Here is a 19,042-nt window from a genome sequence, read left to right as displayed (position 1 = left end):
CACTCACACAGCAGTGGAGAAGTCTCCTTCCGCCACGTAGAGCCTGAGCCCATGTCTTTGATGCTGATGCACTTTGTGGATTTGCTTACCCACCAGGATCACGAGACCCCACAAGAGGGCCACCTCTCCCCTACCTGTCCTCTGAGCCCTTCTGGGATCTCCAGACCCTCAAACGTTCCTGGAGATTCTGTCACATGGTCACCGGGACTCCACCCACGAGAAGGGGATGGAGGCCGGGACCCCTTCCCGGCAGCTTCCGCCTCGGCTGGGCGAGAGCATTCACCCCCTTCCTCAAGAGTGAGGATTGAAGGCCAGCCCAGCAAGAACTCTTCTAGTCCCTTTTTTTTAAAGATTTATTTTATTTATTTGAGAGACAGAGTTACAGAAAGAGGTAGAGACAGAGAGAGAGCTCTTCCATCCGCTGGTTCACTCCCCGGATGGCTGCAATGGCCAGAGCTCAGCCTATCCGAAGCCAGAAGCCAGGAGCCAGGAGCTTCTTCCGGATCTCCCGCATGGGTGCAGGGCCCCAAAGACTTGAGCCATCTTCTACTGATTTCCCAGGCCATAGCAGAGAGCTGGATCGGAAGAGGAACAGCCAGGACTTTAACCCTCTGTGCCATAGTGCCAGCCGCCAAGAACTCTTCTACACCTGTTTTTAGGCAAAAGCTCAGATGTAAAAACCAGGTTAAAAAACTAATAATTACTCATGTTTTCCTTTAAACTCCGGCTCTAGGTGTGTCCCCTGGGGGTGAAGGGTGAAGGGGAGAGGTAAAGCGGAATGAACATTGGAAGATATTGCTGGGACTAACAATTACCTCCAAATGACACAAAAACTGGAAGACGATGCTTGGCATTCCCTCCCATTCCAGTGAGACTGCATGCGTTCCTAGGGTGTCAGTGGGTGCAAATGGCAGAATCTGGAGCAAAAGTCAAAGCTCCTGAGATGCAGCCAGAAGTCTGTGGGTTGGGTCTGCCTGCAGGTGCTCACACATCTCTCTCCAGCCTCCTCCTGGCTGCTCCCCCTCCAATCAACTGCCTTTGCACCTTCAACCAACAAAGAAGGCAGCACGTCTTCCCGCCCTGCAAGTGGACAATGTGGGAGAATGCAGGGAGAGAAGCCTCCCTCAGCTAAAGGGATCACTCTCCGTGTTAGCTCTAGCACCTTGCACAGGGTGAGGAGCCCAAATGCCTCTGAGCTCTCAAGTGAGGGCCCTGCCAGCTGTCATCAGAGACCTCCCTCCCCTCTTCCGGGGGACTGACAGGACTCCCGCTACTGCGTACTGGGCGAGGCAAGAGTGAGTGACAGCCCTGCTCCCAGGGACGATGGATTCTGCACATGAAGATGCTCACTCCTGGCCCTGACATCCTTCCCACCCTGTGCCATGCCTAACAGTGCACGGTGTCCCTGCCCTCACACATCACCGAGTGCCATTGTCGAGGGTTTGCTCACTGCTGTCCTGAAGGCCTGGGCCTGTGTGCAGGAGCGCCTTCTCCTCCAACTCACTCACACAACAAAGCTCACACCTGCGGGCTGGCAACCAAAGGCGTGGCCCCCAGGAGTTGGCAGAGGCTTCTGGATTGGACTGTCAGAGGGCTCGGGCCCACCTTCCACACTGTCTGAAACTTGGGCCGATTTGGGGTCCCCGGTCCATTGCCAAGAATCCAAGGGGCTGTGAAGGAAGGAGAGGCTGGGTTTTGTAAATAATGCAGAGCCTCCTTCCCACACCCGCCCAGCCCAGGGCTGAACAGCAGCGACAAGGCCTCCTCGGCATCCTTGGATATGGACATTGGACAACTGAAGCTCCCTAGGGCTTATTGAGTCCAAATCCTGATGATGATTGTTATCATTATTTTTGAATGAGGATGCTGAGAGCCACAGAAGATTCTGGACTGGTTCAAGGTCACCAGCCTAGAATGGGTCCTTTTCTTCATGAGTTCCCAGGGGGATTCCCTACACTCATGTTTTTAAGGCAATAATCACATTTACTGGGTGCCTTCTATGGGCAGGGACTGTTCTCTTTTGTTGTTATTTTTTTTAGTTCCTCTAAGTTTCTTCCAAAAATGGTCCCTGCATAGTTAGTTATTGTTTCTAAGTGCATGCAGTTGAGAGACACTCTTTTAAGCACTTTTTTTTTTTTCAAGAAATCCATTTCATCCTTTTGATAACACAGTTCTCTAAGTCATGGATTAGTCTCATGCCATGCCATTCCTACCATCTTCCTCTGATGAAAAAAGAGACACAGAAGTAACACATTCTCTCTATAACTCTGACTTTCAAATACATTTTTAAAAATCTTTTAAAAAGTGATACATTCACCCATTCTTTCAAAGTCTGCATGCATGGAATTAAATGCATGCAGGCACTGCTGCACATACCACACCCTTGATCTCTCCCTGATATTGTCAGAAAAGTGATGCTAATATATTAACAGATAATTATTAATTCTTAATCTTAAATTAATAGATAATAATATATGCATAGATCCATAATCTACAACATGAGTGTTGGTCTAGTTTTCGAGAATACAGTAGCAAACAAGATAGACCAGATCTCTGTCCTCCTGGAGCTTACACCTGAGCAAGAATTAATGAACGTTAATAAGATAATAAAAGCAAATAAGATAATTTGAAATTGAGAAAAGTATCTGAAAGGAAACAAAACAAACTGATGGTGTAATACCTAAGTGAGAATTCCTTCAGAGAGAGTGACCATGAAAGACTTGGTTGAAGAGACGACCAGAAGGAAAAAGCCACGGGAAAAGCAGGGAAAGTGCTTTCCAGAAAGAAGGAATAGAAAAATACAAGAACCCTGAGGAGGTAATGAACTTGGCAGATAGGACAACCAAGGACAAACAGGAAGACTGAGAAAACAGTGGCTGGGCACATGGATGCATGACAGAGCAAACACCAGCTCAGAGTTTCTGAACATCTTCAGCCTCTGCTTCCACCCTCTCAGTACCTAGTTACTGTCACCATCTCTTGATGTGAAAAACAGGTGCCATTATTTCAGCATGTGGACTCAAAGAAACCACTTTCAGTAAGGATGGATAAAGTCATACCGTTTCCTAATGATCATCTGTGTTTGTACAGGCAGCTCCAAGACCATGGTGCAGGCACCAGGATAATCCCGTAAATTACACTGCCCAGGCCTCAGAAGCTCCCCCACCCAGCAGTTTGCATCAACAGGGCGGGATTCAGAGTGGGAAAGACAAGGACAGTGCAGAGTGAAGGGAGCTGTGGGTTCCGGGAGACCCCATGCAGGAGGACAGCGTATGCGGCTCTGAGAAATTATGATGAGGAATGGTTTGGCCACATGAATGATGGAATGAGCGGATGTAGTAGTGCTCTTAACTAGGAGGTGACTATAAAGCAAAGGAAATAAGTGCTTCCTTGCACTTTTCCAAGAGACATTCCTGAATTCATCTGGATGCTCGAGGGTACTTGAAACCTCTGATTGACATGATTCTGAGGCCCCATCACCTGCTCAGAAGCTAACCAAGGATTTTCTGTTTCAAGGAGCCACAGGTTTCTTCCTCACTCACACTTTGAAATCAAACAGACTATTTCTAAATACTCCATGGATCGAGAGGAAGCCTCAATGAGAATTAAAAATTCACAAAATTGAATGGAAATAAATTCACTACATCAGAATATGGGGTGTATAGTATAATTCTCAAAGCAGTGCAAAGAGACACATCACAGTATTAAACACTTAGATTAGGAAAGAGGGAAAGCACTGACCCATTAACCTAAGTCCCTATCTCAAGAAAGTAGAAAAAATGAGAGCAAAGTAAACACAAATGAAGCAAAAGAAGTAAATTATAAAGATCAGAGCAGAAATGCTTGAGGTGGAAAATCATAAGAAATGTAAAAATAAAACCAAAAATCTGGTACGATAAAAAATTAATGGTAAGCTTCCATCAAGACTCACCAAGATCAAATGAAAGCAGACGTCAATGGTTGAGATCAAGAATGAAATGGCCTTGTACAGCAGATCGCACAGTCATTAAAAGGATCAGGGTGGAATAGTACGGGCAAGTTTACACTCATAAATTCAGCAACTTAGAAGAAGTGAATTGATTCTTCAAAAACCACAAACCACCCAAACTCAATCAAGATGAAAGAGATAACTCAATTAGTCCTATAATCATTAAATAAATTGAATTTGTCATTACAAATCTTTTTATAGAGAAACAATTGGTTTCAATGGAAAATTCTGCCAAACGAATTAACAATTTTCCACAATCTCTTCCAGGAAAACAATAAAGGAGGAAGCAGTTTCAAACGCATTTTGATCCTAAAATCACACAGATACAGTACAAAATAGGGACTCTACACAGCAATATTTTTCATCAACTTAAATGCAAAAATCTTCAATAAAATATTAGTAAATGATTTTACCAAAGTAAAACAAAAGAACTAGAAAACATGACCAAGTTGGATTTATTTCAGATATGGAAGATTGGTTCAACATTTAACATCAGCGGAATCCATCATATCAGCAGATCAAAGTAGAAAAATAGCATGACAATATCATCGGACAAAGACAAAGCATCGGACAAAATGCAGCACCTGTTTGTGAAACAGAGTAGGAACAGAAGGGAAGTTCCTCAGCCCCATGAAGAAATCGAACAAAGGAAAACCCGCCCTGGGGTGGGTTTCCGGCACAGTGGCTAAGATGCAGTTCGGATGCTCACATCCCACATTGAACTGCCTGGATCTGAATGTTGGCTTTGATTTTGATTCTGATTTCCTGCTAATATGCATCTTGGGTATGAGCAGGTGATGGTTCAAGTATACAGCCACCCATGTAGGAAAGCCAGATTCAGTTCCTGGTCCCTGGCTTTCCCTAGCCCAAGCCCGACTATTGCAGGTATTTGTGGGAGTGAACCAATAAATAGGAGTCTCTCTCTCTCTCTCTCTCTCTCTCTCTCCATATATATATATATATATATATACACTTATGATAAAGTTTAATTTATGTTAGGTACAGTAAGAGATTGGCGATCACAACTAATAATAAACAGAACAATTAGAAGAATCTACAGTACTGAAAGTTGTTTGAATGTGATCTCTGTCTCTCGACATACCTTCTCGTACTTGCCTCATCCTCCTGGTGATGATATGGGTGACCCCAGGCTGCGGTGAGCTGTGAGTAACTAAAAGTGCAGACATGTACTGAAACTCATTGCATTACATGCTTATGTATGTGGGAAACTACATAAATGTAAGTTATGACATGACAGCGGATATATACACACAATGTACATAAAGTGAAGACAATGAAAGTACTTCTGGTGCATTTGGGGCAAGGGTTAGGGCACCCTGGCTAAGGTGCCACTTGAGATGCCCACATCTCACATTGGAACATCTTGGTTCAAATCCTGGCTTCTCTCCCAATTCCAGCTTCCTGCTGGTGCTTCCCTTGGGAGGCAGCCGGGAAATAGCTCAAGCAGCTGGGCCCCTGCAACCTACATGGAGATCCAGATTGAGTTCCTAGTGGAAGATGGCCCAAGTGCTTGGGCCCTGCATCCATGTGGGAGACCAGCTAGAAGCTCCTGGCTCCTGGCTTTGGATGGGCCCAGTTCCAGCCATTGCAGGCATTTGGGGAGTGAACTGGTGAATGAAAGATGTCTCTCTCTCTTTTGCTCTCTCTCTCTCTGCCACTGTCTCTCTGTAACTCTGCCTTTCAAATAACAAATAAATAAATCTTTTTTAAAAAGGAATGACTGACAGAGGAAGATATATGTCCATTATACATATTCCAATAAAAAGGCCATAAAATATTATATACAATAGACCCCTATTCCATGAATATATTGTAAATGAGTACTACATGCACTTCAATAAATGACTGAAATGCTCTCCTCTTTGAGAGTGGCAAGAAAAAGTCATTTCCATTTTTTTTTCCTGTGTCTTCTAAAACAATTCTTTTATGAGCTTCTAGCTTTCTTCATAAAAGCACTGACTGCCTAGAGTCTTGCTCTCATTCTTTGTCTGTCTCTACTGGAGGCCACATCACCCTGTGCGTTCGGGTGGAGCATCAGGGATCACAAATCCAGATGGGGAGAAGCAACGTTTCCGACATTCAGGGCCCCCAACAGCTGCGGCTTCAGACTCAAATCTCTCCTGCAGGTCAACCAAAATTCTGCCACCACCTGAGACGGACAACTCTGCCCTTTGTAGGAATACTTGGGCAGACAGTCGGAGGAGCCCTTACCCAGGAAGTGGAAGACAGACTTGGTTTCAGATGTTTGCACCTCCACATCACATCAACAAAGCAACTCCAACCAATACAAGCACAGACTCCTGACTGCACAGAGCTGCTGAGGCTGAGTAACAGTAATGAGACACGGCCACGGTTTAGACAGAGCCCAGTTCTCTCCTCCATGCCAAGCCCTTCCCTGTGGACCACGCTGCCTCCTTCTGGGTGCATGCTTTCCTAGGACGTAACAGTGGACCGAGAAACAGCACCTGCAGGAAGAGCAGTGGAGTAGATGCAGGAGCTGGAAGATGGGAAGTTTTTCCCCCAAACCTGAAGACGAAAATGCCAAGCCACTGCCCTTTAGATGCAGATAGGGTGTCCAGGACTGGATGAGCCCTCAGCAAAAACCCCACGGATCTCCCTTCCCAGGGCACAAGGGTTGCCCGGCACCATGGGGATGGCCTTCCTGAAGCACCAGGTCCACAGCCTGCATGGGCTCCAGCGGCTGTGTACTTTTGCTCATTTCCTTTCTCTTCGTTTCCAGGGGTGAAGACAGGGAAGACAGGGAGGGCAGTCTCTTATCTATGCCCTGCTCACCACTGACACTCATGTGGACCCAGCTTATTATCTACTGTGATCTACTGTGACCGTGACCTAGGTCCTGGACGGGCCACAAGCCAGGCCCTACTGCAACAAATTTGAACTTAGAATCACAACATCTCTAAGAAGGAGAAGCGACCAAAGAAGGCAAGGCATCTCGATGCTGAAGTCCTGGGAGCCCAGCTGGACCAGAAAGTGCCCAAGGCCACTGTCCATCCAGCTCAGGGAGGCAAGCTCAACTCCCCAGTGTTACACTCTCACCTGGCTTCCCAAGAGTCATGTGAATCACTTGAGGGACTCACAGAACTGGAATTGGCAGAGTCCAGGCCCAGCAGAGTGTAGTTTTGGGAAGCTCACAGATAGACGTTGCTGAGCCATGGCCCTGGGGAGAATCGGCAGCTCCAGTTGCACAAGGGTTCACACGTGGGGAATCTTTAATCCAAATTTACTTAGATGGGGTTTTCCTGACATGGCATGGTGCTAGAGCTACTGGGGTCGGGGATGGAGGGTTGCAATCTATGTTAATTCAGTGCTTTGAGAATTCACAGGTAGGTGCTCACCCACCCACGATGAGTGGTCTGTGTGGGGCTTATGGGACCCGAGAATGTGGATGAAGACCCTTGGTGAGGCACGGAGTTTGCTTGCAGGAGGCCCATGCTAAGTGCATGCTACCCCATGATCTCCCAGCATAGGGCTCCTCTTTGATATGCAAGTTTATCGCTAAATACAAGCAAGTAGTCAAAAAAAAAAAACACCCACTTTCTTGGAGGGTGACTTACTGACATGCTGGCTGCCATGTTTCTGTTTCTCTTAGTTGCAAATAGATGTTTCCAAAACAGAAGCTGTGGATGGTGTTCATGACTCTTATTAGTAGAGTTGTTGGTTGTGAGCCATCTGCATCCTGTGAAAACATCTACCTGGTCCTGCCAACAGGCAGATTTGCCTTATGGGAGAATCTGCACGAAACACCTGGAAGCCCGTGCATTGCTGCAGACACAGTTCCTGTCGGACAGATAATTCTCTTTTCAAACGCGCTCCTTCTAAAATAAGACTCCCTCCTCTACCACACTCCTTACATCCGGCTACGCAGTTCACAGCAAACCTCAAGATAAAAACTAAGGTTTTAATAATCTGCCAATGGCTTCTGTAAACTAAAACTGGCCAGGCAGGGTACAGTGGCTCTTTAAATCATGCCCTGGTTGGCTGTTCCTAGAGCAGCGATCTCAGGTCTTCCTGACTGTTGGAACTGTCAGGAAGTCCCATCCGCAAATACTCAAATTTCATTGCTTTCACACAATCCCAATATTATTTTTAAATGCAAATTGTCTACTGTGCAGCCAGGGTTAAACCACTAACCTAGGATAAGGTACAAGACAAGAGGCAACACTTAAGCAAAACATCATCGAGCACTTTTTATGGGTTTCAAACACCAGGCTGGGGGTTCTGTGCTGGCATCCTGAAAGTCTAAGCTCTTAACGCTTTGTGGCTAGGACTAATGTCAGAGAAAAGATGAAGTCATTTTACAAACCATGCATGCACGCATCTCCTTAGGAAGCAGCTGAACTCCAGATTTCCCATCGTAGTGAAGCAAGACTGCAATGTTCAACACAGCAGTGGAAAGTAAATCTGTAAGTGACAAGGGAGGATCGGAGAGAGAGAGAGAGAGAGAGAGAGAGAGAGAGAGAGAGAGAGAGACAAGCCCAAAGATTGTACATTACAGAAGTCTCCAGCAATTCCAGGATATTGACAAAGGTACATGCTGATAGCCAAAAAGCATGTAAGGATTTTAATACCACATTTCCAGTTATGACTCGTGAAGCGTAATTGGGTACTAAATTACAATGTTAATATTCATTTGAACAAATAAGTACTTGTAGTGGTGGCATCCGGGCCCTGAGAGGCAGCAGAGGAGCTGATGAAATGGACAGAGTTTCTTTGGCTGACTTTTGTCCTAGGTTTGGCGAGGTTGGTTCTCAGCGGAGTCCTGAGCCGTCCAAGCATTGACAACAAATAACGTTATTTCTCCTCTTGCAGCCACATGCAAAGGATTCAGAATTAAGCAAGTAAACAAACAAGTAATTACACATCACAGAGTGTAATACATGCGAGGAAGGGACAGGGCAGAGAGCCCCGGGAGAAGGCCGCTGTGCAGAGGCTATCCAAGACAGCCGGCTAATGGGGGAGGAAGTCCCAGACGCCGGCACTCGACTTCTCTCGACAAATGAAAGGAAAGGGGCCTTGCTGAGGTCTCCTATTATCGTGGACTTATCTATTTATACCTCCATTTCATCCAAAAGGAGTCTGAGGTGGGGCTCTCCTGTCATCTGGAAGAAAATTAGAGTCATTTCCCAAAAACAGCAAAAGCAAATTGAAGTAATGAGGAAGGGAGAGAGAGGGGGGTTAGGAGAGAAAGGGAGAAAGACACACACACACAAACATGTGCGCACACACATACACACACGCGCACACATACACACGCGCACACACACACACACACGACCACACATCTGAGCCGCTTTCTGAAGCCCACCTCTTAAGTAAAACAAAACATTCCCTTTGCCCATTTTCCCAGCAAAGGGTGGTCTTCCTACACAATTTCTCTGGGCTGCATACAAAAGGTAAGCTTCCATATTGAGCAATACTAATTAGCTGGGGCCATCTCGGGTATGTAACAAAAGCGAATCTATCACCAGCTACGGGAAAGAAAAAAAAAAACCAGCCCTCAGCTCCCCCAAACCCCAAAACACATAAGCTCAGCATTTTAACTGGCTGGGGTAAGAGCCATTATTTTCATTAATGGAGCTCATTTTTATTTTATTGGGCTTTTTTACTATCAGATTAAAAGCATGTTTTTATTGTAGTTTTTTCTAATGCAATCTTGGATGATGTGCTCAGAATGAATGGAATAGTTATTGTTTTAATTATTTTTTCATTTTGTGTTTTTATTTCGTTTGTTCCTTTTATTTACTACTCTTAAGTTTGCTGTAATAACGTGGACTCAGGGTGCCTCTAGTCAGCGTCCCCGCAGTGGCTTACATCTGCTGAAGACCAAGGGACAGGGTCATCACCAGCTCACCCATTGGCAGTGGAACCCAGTGGCTGTCCAGCCCCACAGCTCCATCTCATTGGCAAAAACAGACAGGACAGAGAGCCTGCCCCCAAGTCTGGAGCAGCAATGAGGTCCCCAGGAGCACCACAGGTCTCTCTAAGCTGCTTCTGCTCCTGCTTCCCTGAGCTATTCTGACCTGCGGGGCCAAGAAAGGCTTGGGAGGAATCTCAAGATAAAGAAGGGCCGGCGCTGCGGCTCACTAGGCTAATCCTCCTCCTTGCGGCACCAGCACACCGCGTTCTAGTCCCGGTCGGGGCGCCGGATTCTGTCCCGGTTGCCCCTCTTCCAGGCCAGCTCTCTGCTGTGGCCAGGGAGTACAGCAGAGGATGGCCCAGGTCCTTGGGCCCTGCACCCCATGGGAGACCAGGAGAAGCACCTGGCTCCTGCCATCGGATCAGCGCAGTGCGCCGGCTGCGGCGGCCATTGGAGGGTGAACCAACGGCAAAGGAAGACCTTTCTCTCTGTCTCTCTCTCTCACTGTCCACTCTGCCTGTCAAAAAAAAAAAAAAAAAAGATAAAAAGCCAGCTCCAGAGTGTGTTACCTCTAGCCAAGCCTCACCAATGCCAGGTTCCATATGGGATGCCCATAGCGCCACACAGATGTCAACAGCTGGGCACAGACTCCTTGTTCTGGGCCCATAAAAGAAAAAATGAGCCACCAAGGCTCCCTAGCCAGCCCAGATGTCCCAGCAACCACGTAAGCTTCAGAGAACCAAAACCAGGAGCAGGACATGCTTTTTAGCCATCTCATTCAGAACAAGAAATTGAGTGTGTGCATTGGCTGCGAAGGGACAAGCTCAAATAATATCGGGCGCCATGGACTTCCTGGAAGCCCAGCCTCAGATCTGCCATTCGTGTCACACGGGTGAGCCCAGAGGACCTCATGCAAAATGAGACAAGCCAGATAAGGAAAGACAAGGACTCCCTGAGCTCAGGTCTATGTGGAATCTCAGAAAGTCAGGTGCATAGGAATGGCGGTGATGAAAGTCAAGGACGCAGAGGGCTGCCGGTCAGAGGGAAGAGGACAGCAGCTACAGCCTGCAGGTCGAAGGGATGGCGTGGGAGTGCCATGGTGGCTGCTGCACCATTGACAGAACCTTTGCTGGGAGAAGAGGCATCAGGTGCCACCCCCAAACTTGCTTGACCCCAGCCATTGTTTCACTACGTACTTGTGAATCAAAGTATCACACTGCACATCTTAAACACATGGGATAAAAATACCGGACACACAAATACCTGTAAATGCCTGATCCAGGATTCCTTTGGGGCCACTGCAGGCCAGGATTCACACTCTCACTCAAACCCTTCCCCACTACCACAGGAGAAAGCCTGCGTCTCCCTCAAAAGAGGCCCCCACCTGTGCTTGGGTTTGCCCACAGTCCCTCACTCATCCTGGAGTTTTGCAACAGACTCCTTGAGAAGGTTTGAGTGTCAGTCGCCCAAAGTCCACATGTTGAAAACTGAATCCCCAAAGCAGTCATGTTGGGATCCAGGGTCTCGTGAGCAGGGGCCAGGTCAGTGAGGCTGTGTTCTCGGGAATGGACTAACGCCGTTATCAAAGGTGCGGGTCAACTACCACGAGAATGGGTTTGCTACAAAAGCGAGTTGGGCCCCTTCTTGCACCCTCACTCTCACTCTTTCTTGCTTGTGCAGTGGGATGCTGCAGCAAGAAGGTACTAAATTGCCTTAGGGAGTCAACATAGCCTGACGCCAGCACCATGCTCCTGGGCTCCCAGCCTCCAGAGCCACGAGTCAAGCACATTTCTGCTCATTATACATTGCCCACCTCAGGCACTCTGCTACAGCAGCACAAAGTGGACCAAGAATTGCCTGCTTGGACTCCCTTTGCAAGAGGAGCCTGCAAGATACGTGTCAGCTTCTCAGCCTGTTTGGCCTATGAATGAAATCCAGCAAAGCACTAAAGATCTTGCTATCAATCTCATAACATTCAAAACAAAATCGGAATTTCAGGCCCTCTGCTCCCACTGTCACCACCGTCATCGTCTGTTCCAGCCACACCTGTCTCACCTTGAGTGAGCCAAGGCTGCCCTCTGCCTGGAGGCTTTCCCAGCCACTATTTAGGACTCTGTTCAAATAGGGGATTTGCAGAGGTCAATGCCATCACCAGCTGCCTTCTCTCGTGACTCCCTGAGCTCTCCTCTCCTTTCATTTCCTGCATTGTACCTGTCACCCCTCTGCTGCTTCTACTGGTTGTCTCTCCACCTGAGAACAAACACATAAGGGAGAGAGCTTTGTTTGCGTTAATCACCACTCTACCTTCAGCACCTCAGCCCTGGATCCCGGCAAGGAAGCCAAGAACCATTCTGGGAAGACATCTAGGACTCTCTTCTTACCGCCACATGTCCAGTACTGAGCACAATCCAGGGCCCGTAACAGGTGAAAAGTAGACACCTGTTGTCCAGGGACAAGGCAGACATGTTTGTTGTCACCATGTTGCAATGGATGATAAGAATGGCAAAAGTAAAGGCGGACATGGGACTTGCGTGTCTCTGTCCAGCCCACCCCAAACAAACAGAACACTACCCAGTCCACTTCATTTTGTTTCTAAACAAAAGTGAGGAACATGAGGTGTTTTTTTTTTTTTAAGATTTATTTATTTATTTATTTGAAAGTCAGAGTTACTCAGAGAGAGAAGTAGAGACAGAGAGAGAAAGAGAGTTCTTTCTTCTGCTGGTTCACTCCCCAATTGGCCACAACTGCTAGAGCTGCACCAATCCGAAGTCAGAGCCAAGAGCTTCTTCCAGGTCTCCCACATGGGTGCAGGGGCCCAAGGACTTGGGTCATCTTCCACTACTTTCTCAGGCCACTGCAGAGAGCTGGATCAGAAGTGAAGCAGCCAGGATTCAAACCGGTACCCATATGGGATGCCGGTACTGCAGGCAGCAGCTTTACTCGCTACGCCACAGCGCCAGCCCCAGAACATGCGGTTTTAAAACCCCCCAAAGTTCAGTTCATTAATGAACACTGAATCATTATCACGATTTATTGGTGCTCTTTCCAGGCCAGTATTTTATATTGGTATTACAATGCAATATTGAGTGCAGCCTCGCAAAATCCAAACACTGACTTCTGGAAGCGAATTCTACTTATCAAAAGATGTTGTCCCCTTAAGGGAAGGGAATGCTACTTCTGAAGAGCTATTTTCTTCATACAGATAATTTGGAAGGAGCTCTCCTACCTTTGGAGAGAAAGCCTGGATTTAAGTTGCATCAACAAAAGATTCCCATTTATCATGGTCCACGCTCACAGCACTCCAGTGCCAGGGTTCTGTTGTCTCTCAGCATCCCGAGTATCAGAGCCGAATCCACCAGCACCTGGGACCAGAATATTGTCCTTGCACAATGCACTTGTGATTTCCACACTGAACAAAATCTCGTTTTGTTGCCCCCCAGAGTTTTGGAACAATATATCACAGTAGTTCCTGATCTCAGGTGGGCAAATGTTGGTAGGTTACATTTGCCAAATAAGCCTCCCTTTTAAAAAAGTGCTGCAGGAGGCAACAAAATTTGTACCGCCCATTTCTAAAAGGAAAATATCTAGCTCAGGTGCATAATCGCATGACCTGGGACTGGAAGATTCGGGGACTCACACTGGGACCCTGCAGTTCAATTCCTGGGTTGAGCTGCAGGCAGCTTTCTTCATTTGTTCGCCGGAAATAATGCATTGCTATTCATTATTATTACACATTCAAAGTACATTGTAAAGTTATATAATTAAATGTTATACAAATGTACTTATGAAGAGGTTGGTGACCAACAGTCCCTGAGTGCGTTCTCTCTGCCAGATACCATCCTGAACTTTTTACAGGCACTGCTTTTTTTAAGCCCCGACAAGAGCAGGAAGCTGAACTCTCATCCCTCCCAGTGGACAGTGGAATAGAGAGAGGGGAGGTTGCTTGTCCAAGGGGGCCACTCCTGCCGTCGGGGGCCAGGCAGGAAAAGGGACCCCAAAGAGGGAGCCAACAAGGTATGAAGCTACAGGGAGAGTGCATGGCAAACCCAAGCACTATGACTGCTGTGCTGCAACCTCCCGTGTTTTCAAGAGAACCCACCCATTCCGATTTTATTCAACGTGTAAACATAAAGGATACTGTGCACACAAACAAAATACATCTGCAGACCACAATGAAGCCTCCGGACGTGTTCTCCCCACACCTTGCAGCCTTTCCTTTTATCCTGTGCTGTTCTGATGCATGTGTCTTGTTTCCCAAGCCACGCTGAACCGTTCTGAGACTGACCACCCCCGTCTCGTGCAGCTTTCATTCCCTGCCAGGCGACGCTGGTGCTCTTGGACGGATGTGACGTCTCATTGAGGAAAGCCAGCTTCCCCAAGCCGGCCAGCCTCGGCTTTCTGGGACACAGTGGCTCACCGGGAGCTGACTCTCTGGTTCTCTCTCGCCTCCTGCATGGGAAGAGAATGGTGAACGCTGAAAAAACACTGCTGGGCTACTCAGCAGGCTTGGGGAGCTCCTGGTCCTGGCGCACAGGGGCGCAGGTTGAGTTGCAGGTGGGGCTCAGACACCCAGCTCTGAAGACCCTTGCAGCGACGGGGTCCCCGGAAGCCCCATGGTCTGAGCTCCTCATGCTCCGTATCCATCTCCTTCTCACTCTGCCCTGTGTGCTTAGTACGACATAGCCATGCTGCCTCAGCACGTGATAACACGGGTGGGCACACCCCGAACACAGAAACATGTTTGTGCACCTCCTGGCCACCAGAGCTCTAGGATGGTTCATTTTAGGTGTCGACTTGACCTTGAGCTAAGAGATACCTGATAGCTGATACAGTGTTATCTCTAGATATGTTTATGAGGGTGGTTCCCAAGGCTAGGCTGCCATTTCAATTGGTGTGGATTGAGTAGGGAGGATCTGTCCTCATCTTGGTGGGCAGGCACCACTCCCTTGCTTGAAATCCCAGATAGAACTACAAGGCAGAAGTTTTCTTCTGCAACTGGGACACCTATCTTCTCCTGCCCTTGGGCAGACATCCGGCTCCAGGCTCTCCAGTCTTTCTACTCCAGGACGGGTCCTTCCCCACCCCCAGGGTTCTGAGCCACTCCAGATTCTAGTCTTGAGCCTAGGACTGAGCCACACTACTGCCTCTCTGGTCTTCCAGCTTGAAGGCAGCGTACCATGGGACTTCCCAGTTTCCATAATCAAATGAGCCAATTCCCACAACAAACCTCCTCTAGCCATAACTCTACCTGCACCTATACTCTGTAAGTGCATCTCCTATTGGTTCTCTTTCTCTGAGAACCCTAACACACCCAGACCTGCCCCAGGTGTGCATACCCTGAAAACAAAAACCTGGGACACGAGAACAGGTGTGTGCACCTCCAGGACATCGCAGCAAAAACGACAGGTGCACCCATCACACTTCAGAGCCCTGTGTTGTCGGAGCTAATTCAAAAACTGCTGGTTTCACTTTTCCTGCAGCCCAGCTATAAGTGGAAGGGGAAGAGTAAGCAACAGTGATGGGGGTTGGAGTCCATTTGGAGGTACCCAAGAGCAGGCTGTCACTCACACCATCAGGGCTGGCTTCAGAGGAGAAGGCTCGCTGCGGGGCTAGCAGGCCAGGAAGGGGCGTGTGGCTGTTCCATGGCCCCCCAGGGCTGTGAACCCCTCAAACATGGGGCCTTTTTCTGAGCAGACTCCCCTCAGACCGCCTCTGCTTGTGAATGGTGAAATTGGCTTGGAGGCTGGTACTCGGTCCCCGAGACCACATTTTCCTGCTTGCTTTGTTCTAGTTGGATCTGTCCATTCTGCTCCATCAGGAGAAGAATCAGAAGAGAAAGACATAGCGCTGGAGGTGCCTTCTGTTTTGAGTTGTATATCATCAGGCCCTGCTGGCTGCCCAGTGTCCACCCAGAGGGCACCAATGAGAAAAACTTCTCTCCCAAACTCCACTGCTCTACGAAGTGCCCCCCAACCCACACTCACACATGTGCACGTGTGGCACGCACACTCTCACACATGCACTGATGAAGAGCCTCCAGCACGGACCACCTGCTCATGCACACAGGAAGTCCGGGAGTTAATGGCTGGGCTTATCTCGTGCCGCATTCCCAAAGCTCCATTTTTCATTAAGCAATTTTTAAAGAGTTTTATGACCCCGTGCACAATAATTTTTTTTAGCGAAAGCAGACTGAATTGTAAGTGGTGGTAATTACACCAAACTAATTGTAGGCAAAATTAGTAAGAGGCCAGATCGGTTTGGTCGCAAAAGAAAATATATGCTTGGATCGCACCTTAAATGATCTCTGGGAAATTAATGCATCATGGAAATAAAAGGAATCTTTCTAAATCAACAGCGGCTCTCTCCTAAAACATTTGCAAGTTGGAAGTTTTGCTCCCTGGTGTTGGTTGCTGCTAGGTACCCAGATGCCAGTCTGCACCAGCAGTTTCAGAGTTCCAAGCCCCAGGGCTCCATGTCATTGCAGGGAGGTCTCTGTGGGTTTTTTCCCTTGACAAGGATCCTAACCAAGCCCCCTCCTCTAGTTTAGCTCACAAGACTCTTCTTGGCCTCGCCCTGTCTATTTCTCGTAGTTGCATTTCCCATCTTGCTCTACCACCTGAGATATTTTCTACCATCTGAGATCATTTTTGCGCCTTTGGCTTAACCGTGCTATTCCTTCTTGAACTCTCTTCTTGCTACTTCTCCATCCGCCTAAATAATTCCCTCTCATATTTCAAAAGAATACAACTACCACAGCCTTGGGCTATCATAGGGGTCACACGTACCTGACCTGCATGTCCCGGCTCTGTCCCTCACAGGACAACCTCCCAAGCACTCTTCATGCTGAATTATAATCAGACATAGTTTTATGTATGCACAATTATGCATGATTATAATACAAGGAGGGGTGAGGCTGGACAGACACACACCTGGCAGAGGTGGAAGGACTGCAGGCCTGGAGGCTGGAGCAGTCTCCTGCCTGGCAGAATGGACTATCAATAGATGTTTGTTCAATGGTTGAGCAGGTCCTGCTCCCTCCCAGTCACACACTCCAGTGGCCACACTTGGCTAGCCCTGGTCCTGCATAGCCAAGTGCCAACATTACAGAGAACGAAAAGAGGGAGGAGGAGGAGGAAGAGCTGCCAGAGGGACCGTGGAAGAAACTGACACTTGTACGTTAGCCTACCTACCCAGGTAGTGAAGACGGGGTACCCATAGACCCCTGGCTCCAAGGGAGGAAGGAAACTCCAGCAGGTCCTCAAGAGCTCTAGGTCAGGGAGGTTCCCAGGAAGAAGGCCCAGTCAGAAGTTCAAGTTTGGGGAGGGACAATACGGCTGGGAAGACTGAGAGCCATTCTGAAATCTTCCAGCAATGGCTCTAGCCAAGTAACTACAGGAAGGGCCCTCAGAGATACGAAATCTAAGAAAAATAGTCCTGGCATCTAATTACAACTGTGCAGTTTGCTGCTTTTATCTGTAATTGGACTGTATAGTCTTTCATTCTAATTTACTTTACATCTACACTGTGATAATCAAGACAAGCAGAACAGAATGGTCTCTAACTGGCTATCCTACTGACACCCGTTAATGCCTAATTATAACAACTAAATTAAAGATGCGACTGTAAAGAGGGGGGATATCAGTTTGAAGCATTTAATTCTGTGGAAAGGAGTCGAGATTTTAAATCCTAAGGAAGAAAATCAATATTATGCCTCATTATATTGGTATTGCTAAACAGATTAATGAAATTAAGTATTTTGTTGTGTTGCTTTTCTTTTTTTTTTCCCAATGTGATCCTGATGCAATGATGGTTGGTAAAGGAGTGCCGCGGGGATGGCGGAAGTCTAATTTGAGAGCCAATTTATACACTGAAATTGGGAGATAGCTAATCTCATTTATAGAGCCAAGCCTTTCTTTTGATATGGTTGGAGTTTTAGATAAGCATCATGGGTCTGGACTTCTGTAGTCTTCCAGAACAAAAATAAATGCAACTCAACACTAAGGGAAAGTATGGTCTCTCTGCTTCCTTAGATCAGTGGGTCAACAAGGACTTCCCGGACCACATGTCCAGAGCTCTTTGGTTTGGGATGAGCAACTTTGAGGCTTTGGGAGCCAGCACCTTCACCATTTTTGCTAGACTCCAGAAGGACACTCATGAAAACACGGAGTGAAAGGGACAGAGCAGAGCAGACAAGGATCCCAGAGACGCAGTTGGTTGGAAGCTGATGGAGAAGCCATGGGAAGAATCCACAGCTCAGATTGGAATGGATCAAGGCTTGGAAGCACAAGGTTTGTGAAGGGAAGGTGTGCAGTTCTCGGGGGACAAGTAAGACAGTGTATGAGAAGACAGCAGCAGGCCCACTGCTATGGTTTGAGTATGATTTGGCACCAGAACTCATGCAAGAGTTTAAACCTCAAATGGCATTAACAGGGTAGAAACTTAATCCAATTATGGGAGGTAGAGGTAGGGCCTTTGGGAAGGGTTAAGACTACATTAGGTCATTCAGATGGAGCCCCCATGGCTGAGATGAGAGAGAGACAGACAGACAGAGAGACAGAGAGAGAGGGAGGGAGGGAAGGAGGGAGGGAAGGAGGGAGGGAGGGAGGCGCTATGGGTTGATGGACTCACAGGGACAGACATGTACACTCTTGCATATAATGCCCTGTGCCACCTTAGAATTCTGCCAGCAAGAAGGCCATCACCAGAAGTCAAACCACTGAGCCTGCCCAATTTGGGGCGTTGAACCTCCAGAATAAACCTCTTTTCATTATAAGGTAGCCTGCCTCAGGTATTCCATTACAGTAACCCAAAGCTGACTAATGCACCCACCAAACCTGCTTAATGAAACTGTAAGTTTATTATTTATGCAATGAATTCAAAATCAATTTGAAATTCACAAACCTAAGCAGTAGCCAAGGGTGACTGTGTCAATCACCATGTGGGACTCTCCCTAAGTCCCCATGTCACGGAGGGGCACCAGGGCAGGCCTTCATGGAATCCAGAAACTGAGCCCACAAGGAACCCCTAGAAACCTCTAGACTTACTGGCTAGTAAGCTACCAGGGTGAACAACTTGCAAGCTCCCTGAAAGAGCCACACTGAGGTGCTGCTGCCTGGAGCTGGCCACGCACTAATGATTGGGCTACCCAGGGCAGA

The 19,042-nt window shown here is 47.6% G+C and overlaps 1 protein-coding gene across 16 annotated transcripts in view; it reads right to left on the bottom strand.

Moving 5' to 3' along the window:
* Positions 1–368: 368 nt before the first annotated feature.
* Positions 369–19,042, bottom strand: part of LOC149120899 (uncharacterized) — a 36,673-nt gene continuing 17,999 nt past the window's right edge. For 5 of the 16 annotated variants that reach the window (XR_016225541.1, XR_016225538.1, XM_089320594.1 and 2 more), the window contains one exon: positions 369–649. Coding sequence is in view for 8 of the 16 variants with exons in the window: in XM_089320594.1 (XP_089176720.1) it covers positions 644–649 (6 nt within the window). In the remaining 8 variants the exon portion in view is untranslated. The other 11 variants (XM_089320586.1, XM_089320595.1, XR_016225520.1 and 8 more) reach the window with 10 other exon arrangements.

This window comes from Oryctolagus cuniculus, chromosome 18 (genome assembly GCF_051225735.1).
Source record: "Oryctolagus cuniculus isolate XC-2025 breed Fujian yellow rabbit chromosome 18, ASM5122573v1, whole genome shotgun sequence".
Lineage (NCBI taxonomy): Eukaryota > Metazoa > Chordata > Mammalia > Lagomorpha > Leporidae > Oryctolagus > Oryctolagus cuniculus.
This window is presented reverse-complemented; position numbering and strand designations above follow the sequence as displayed.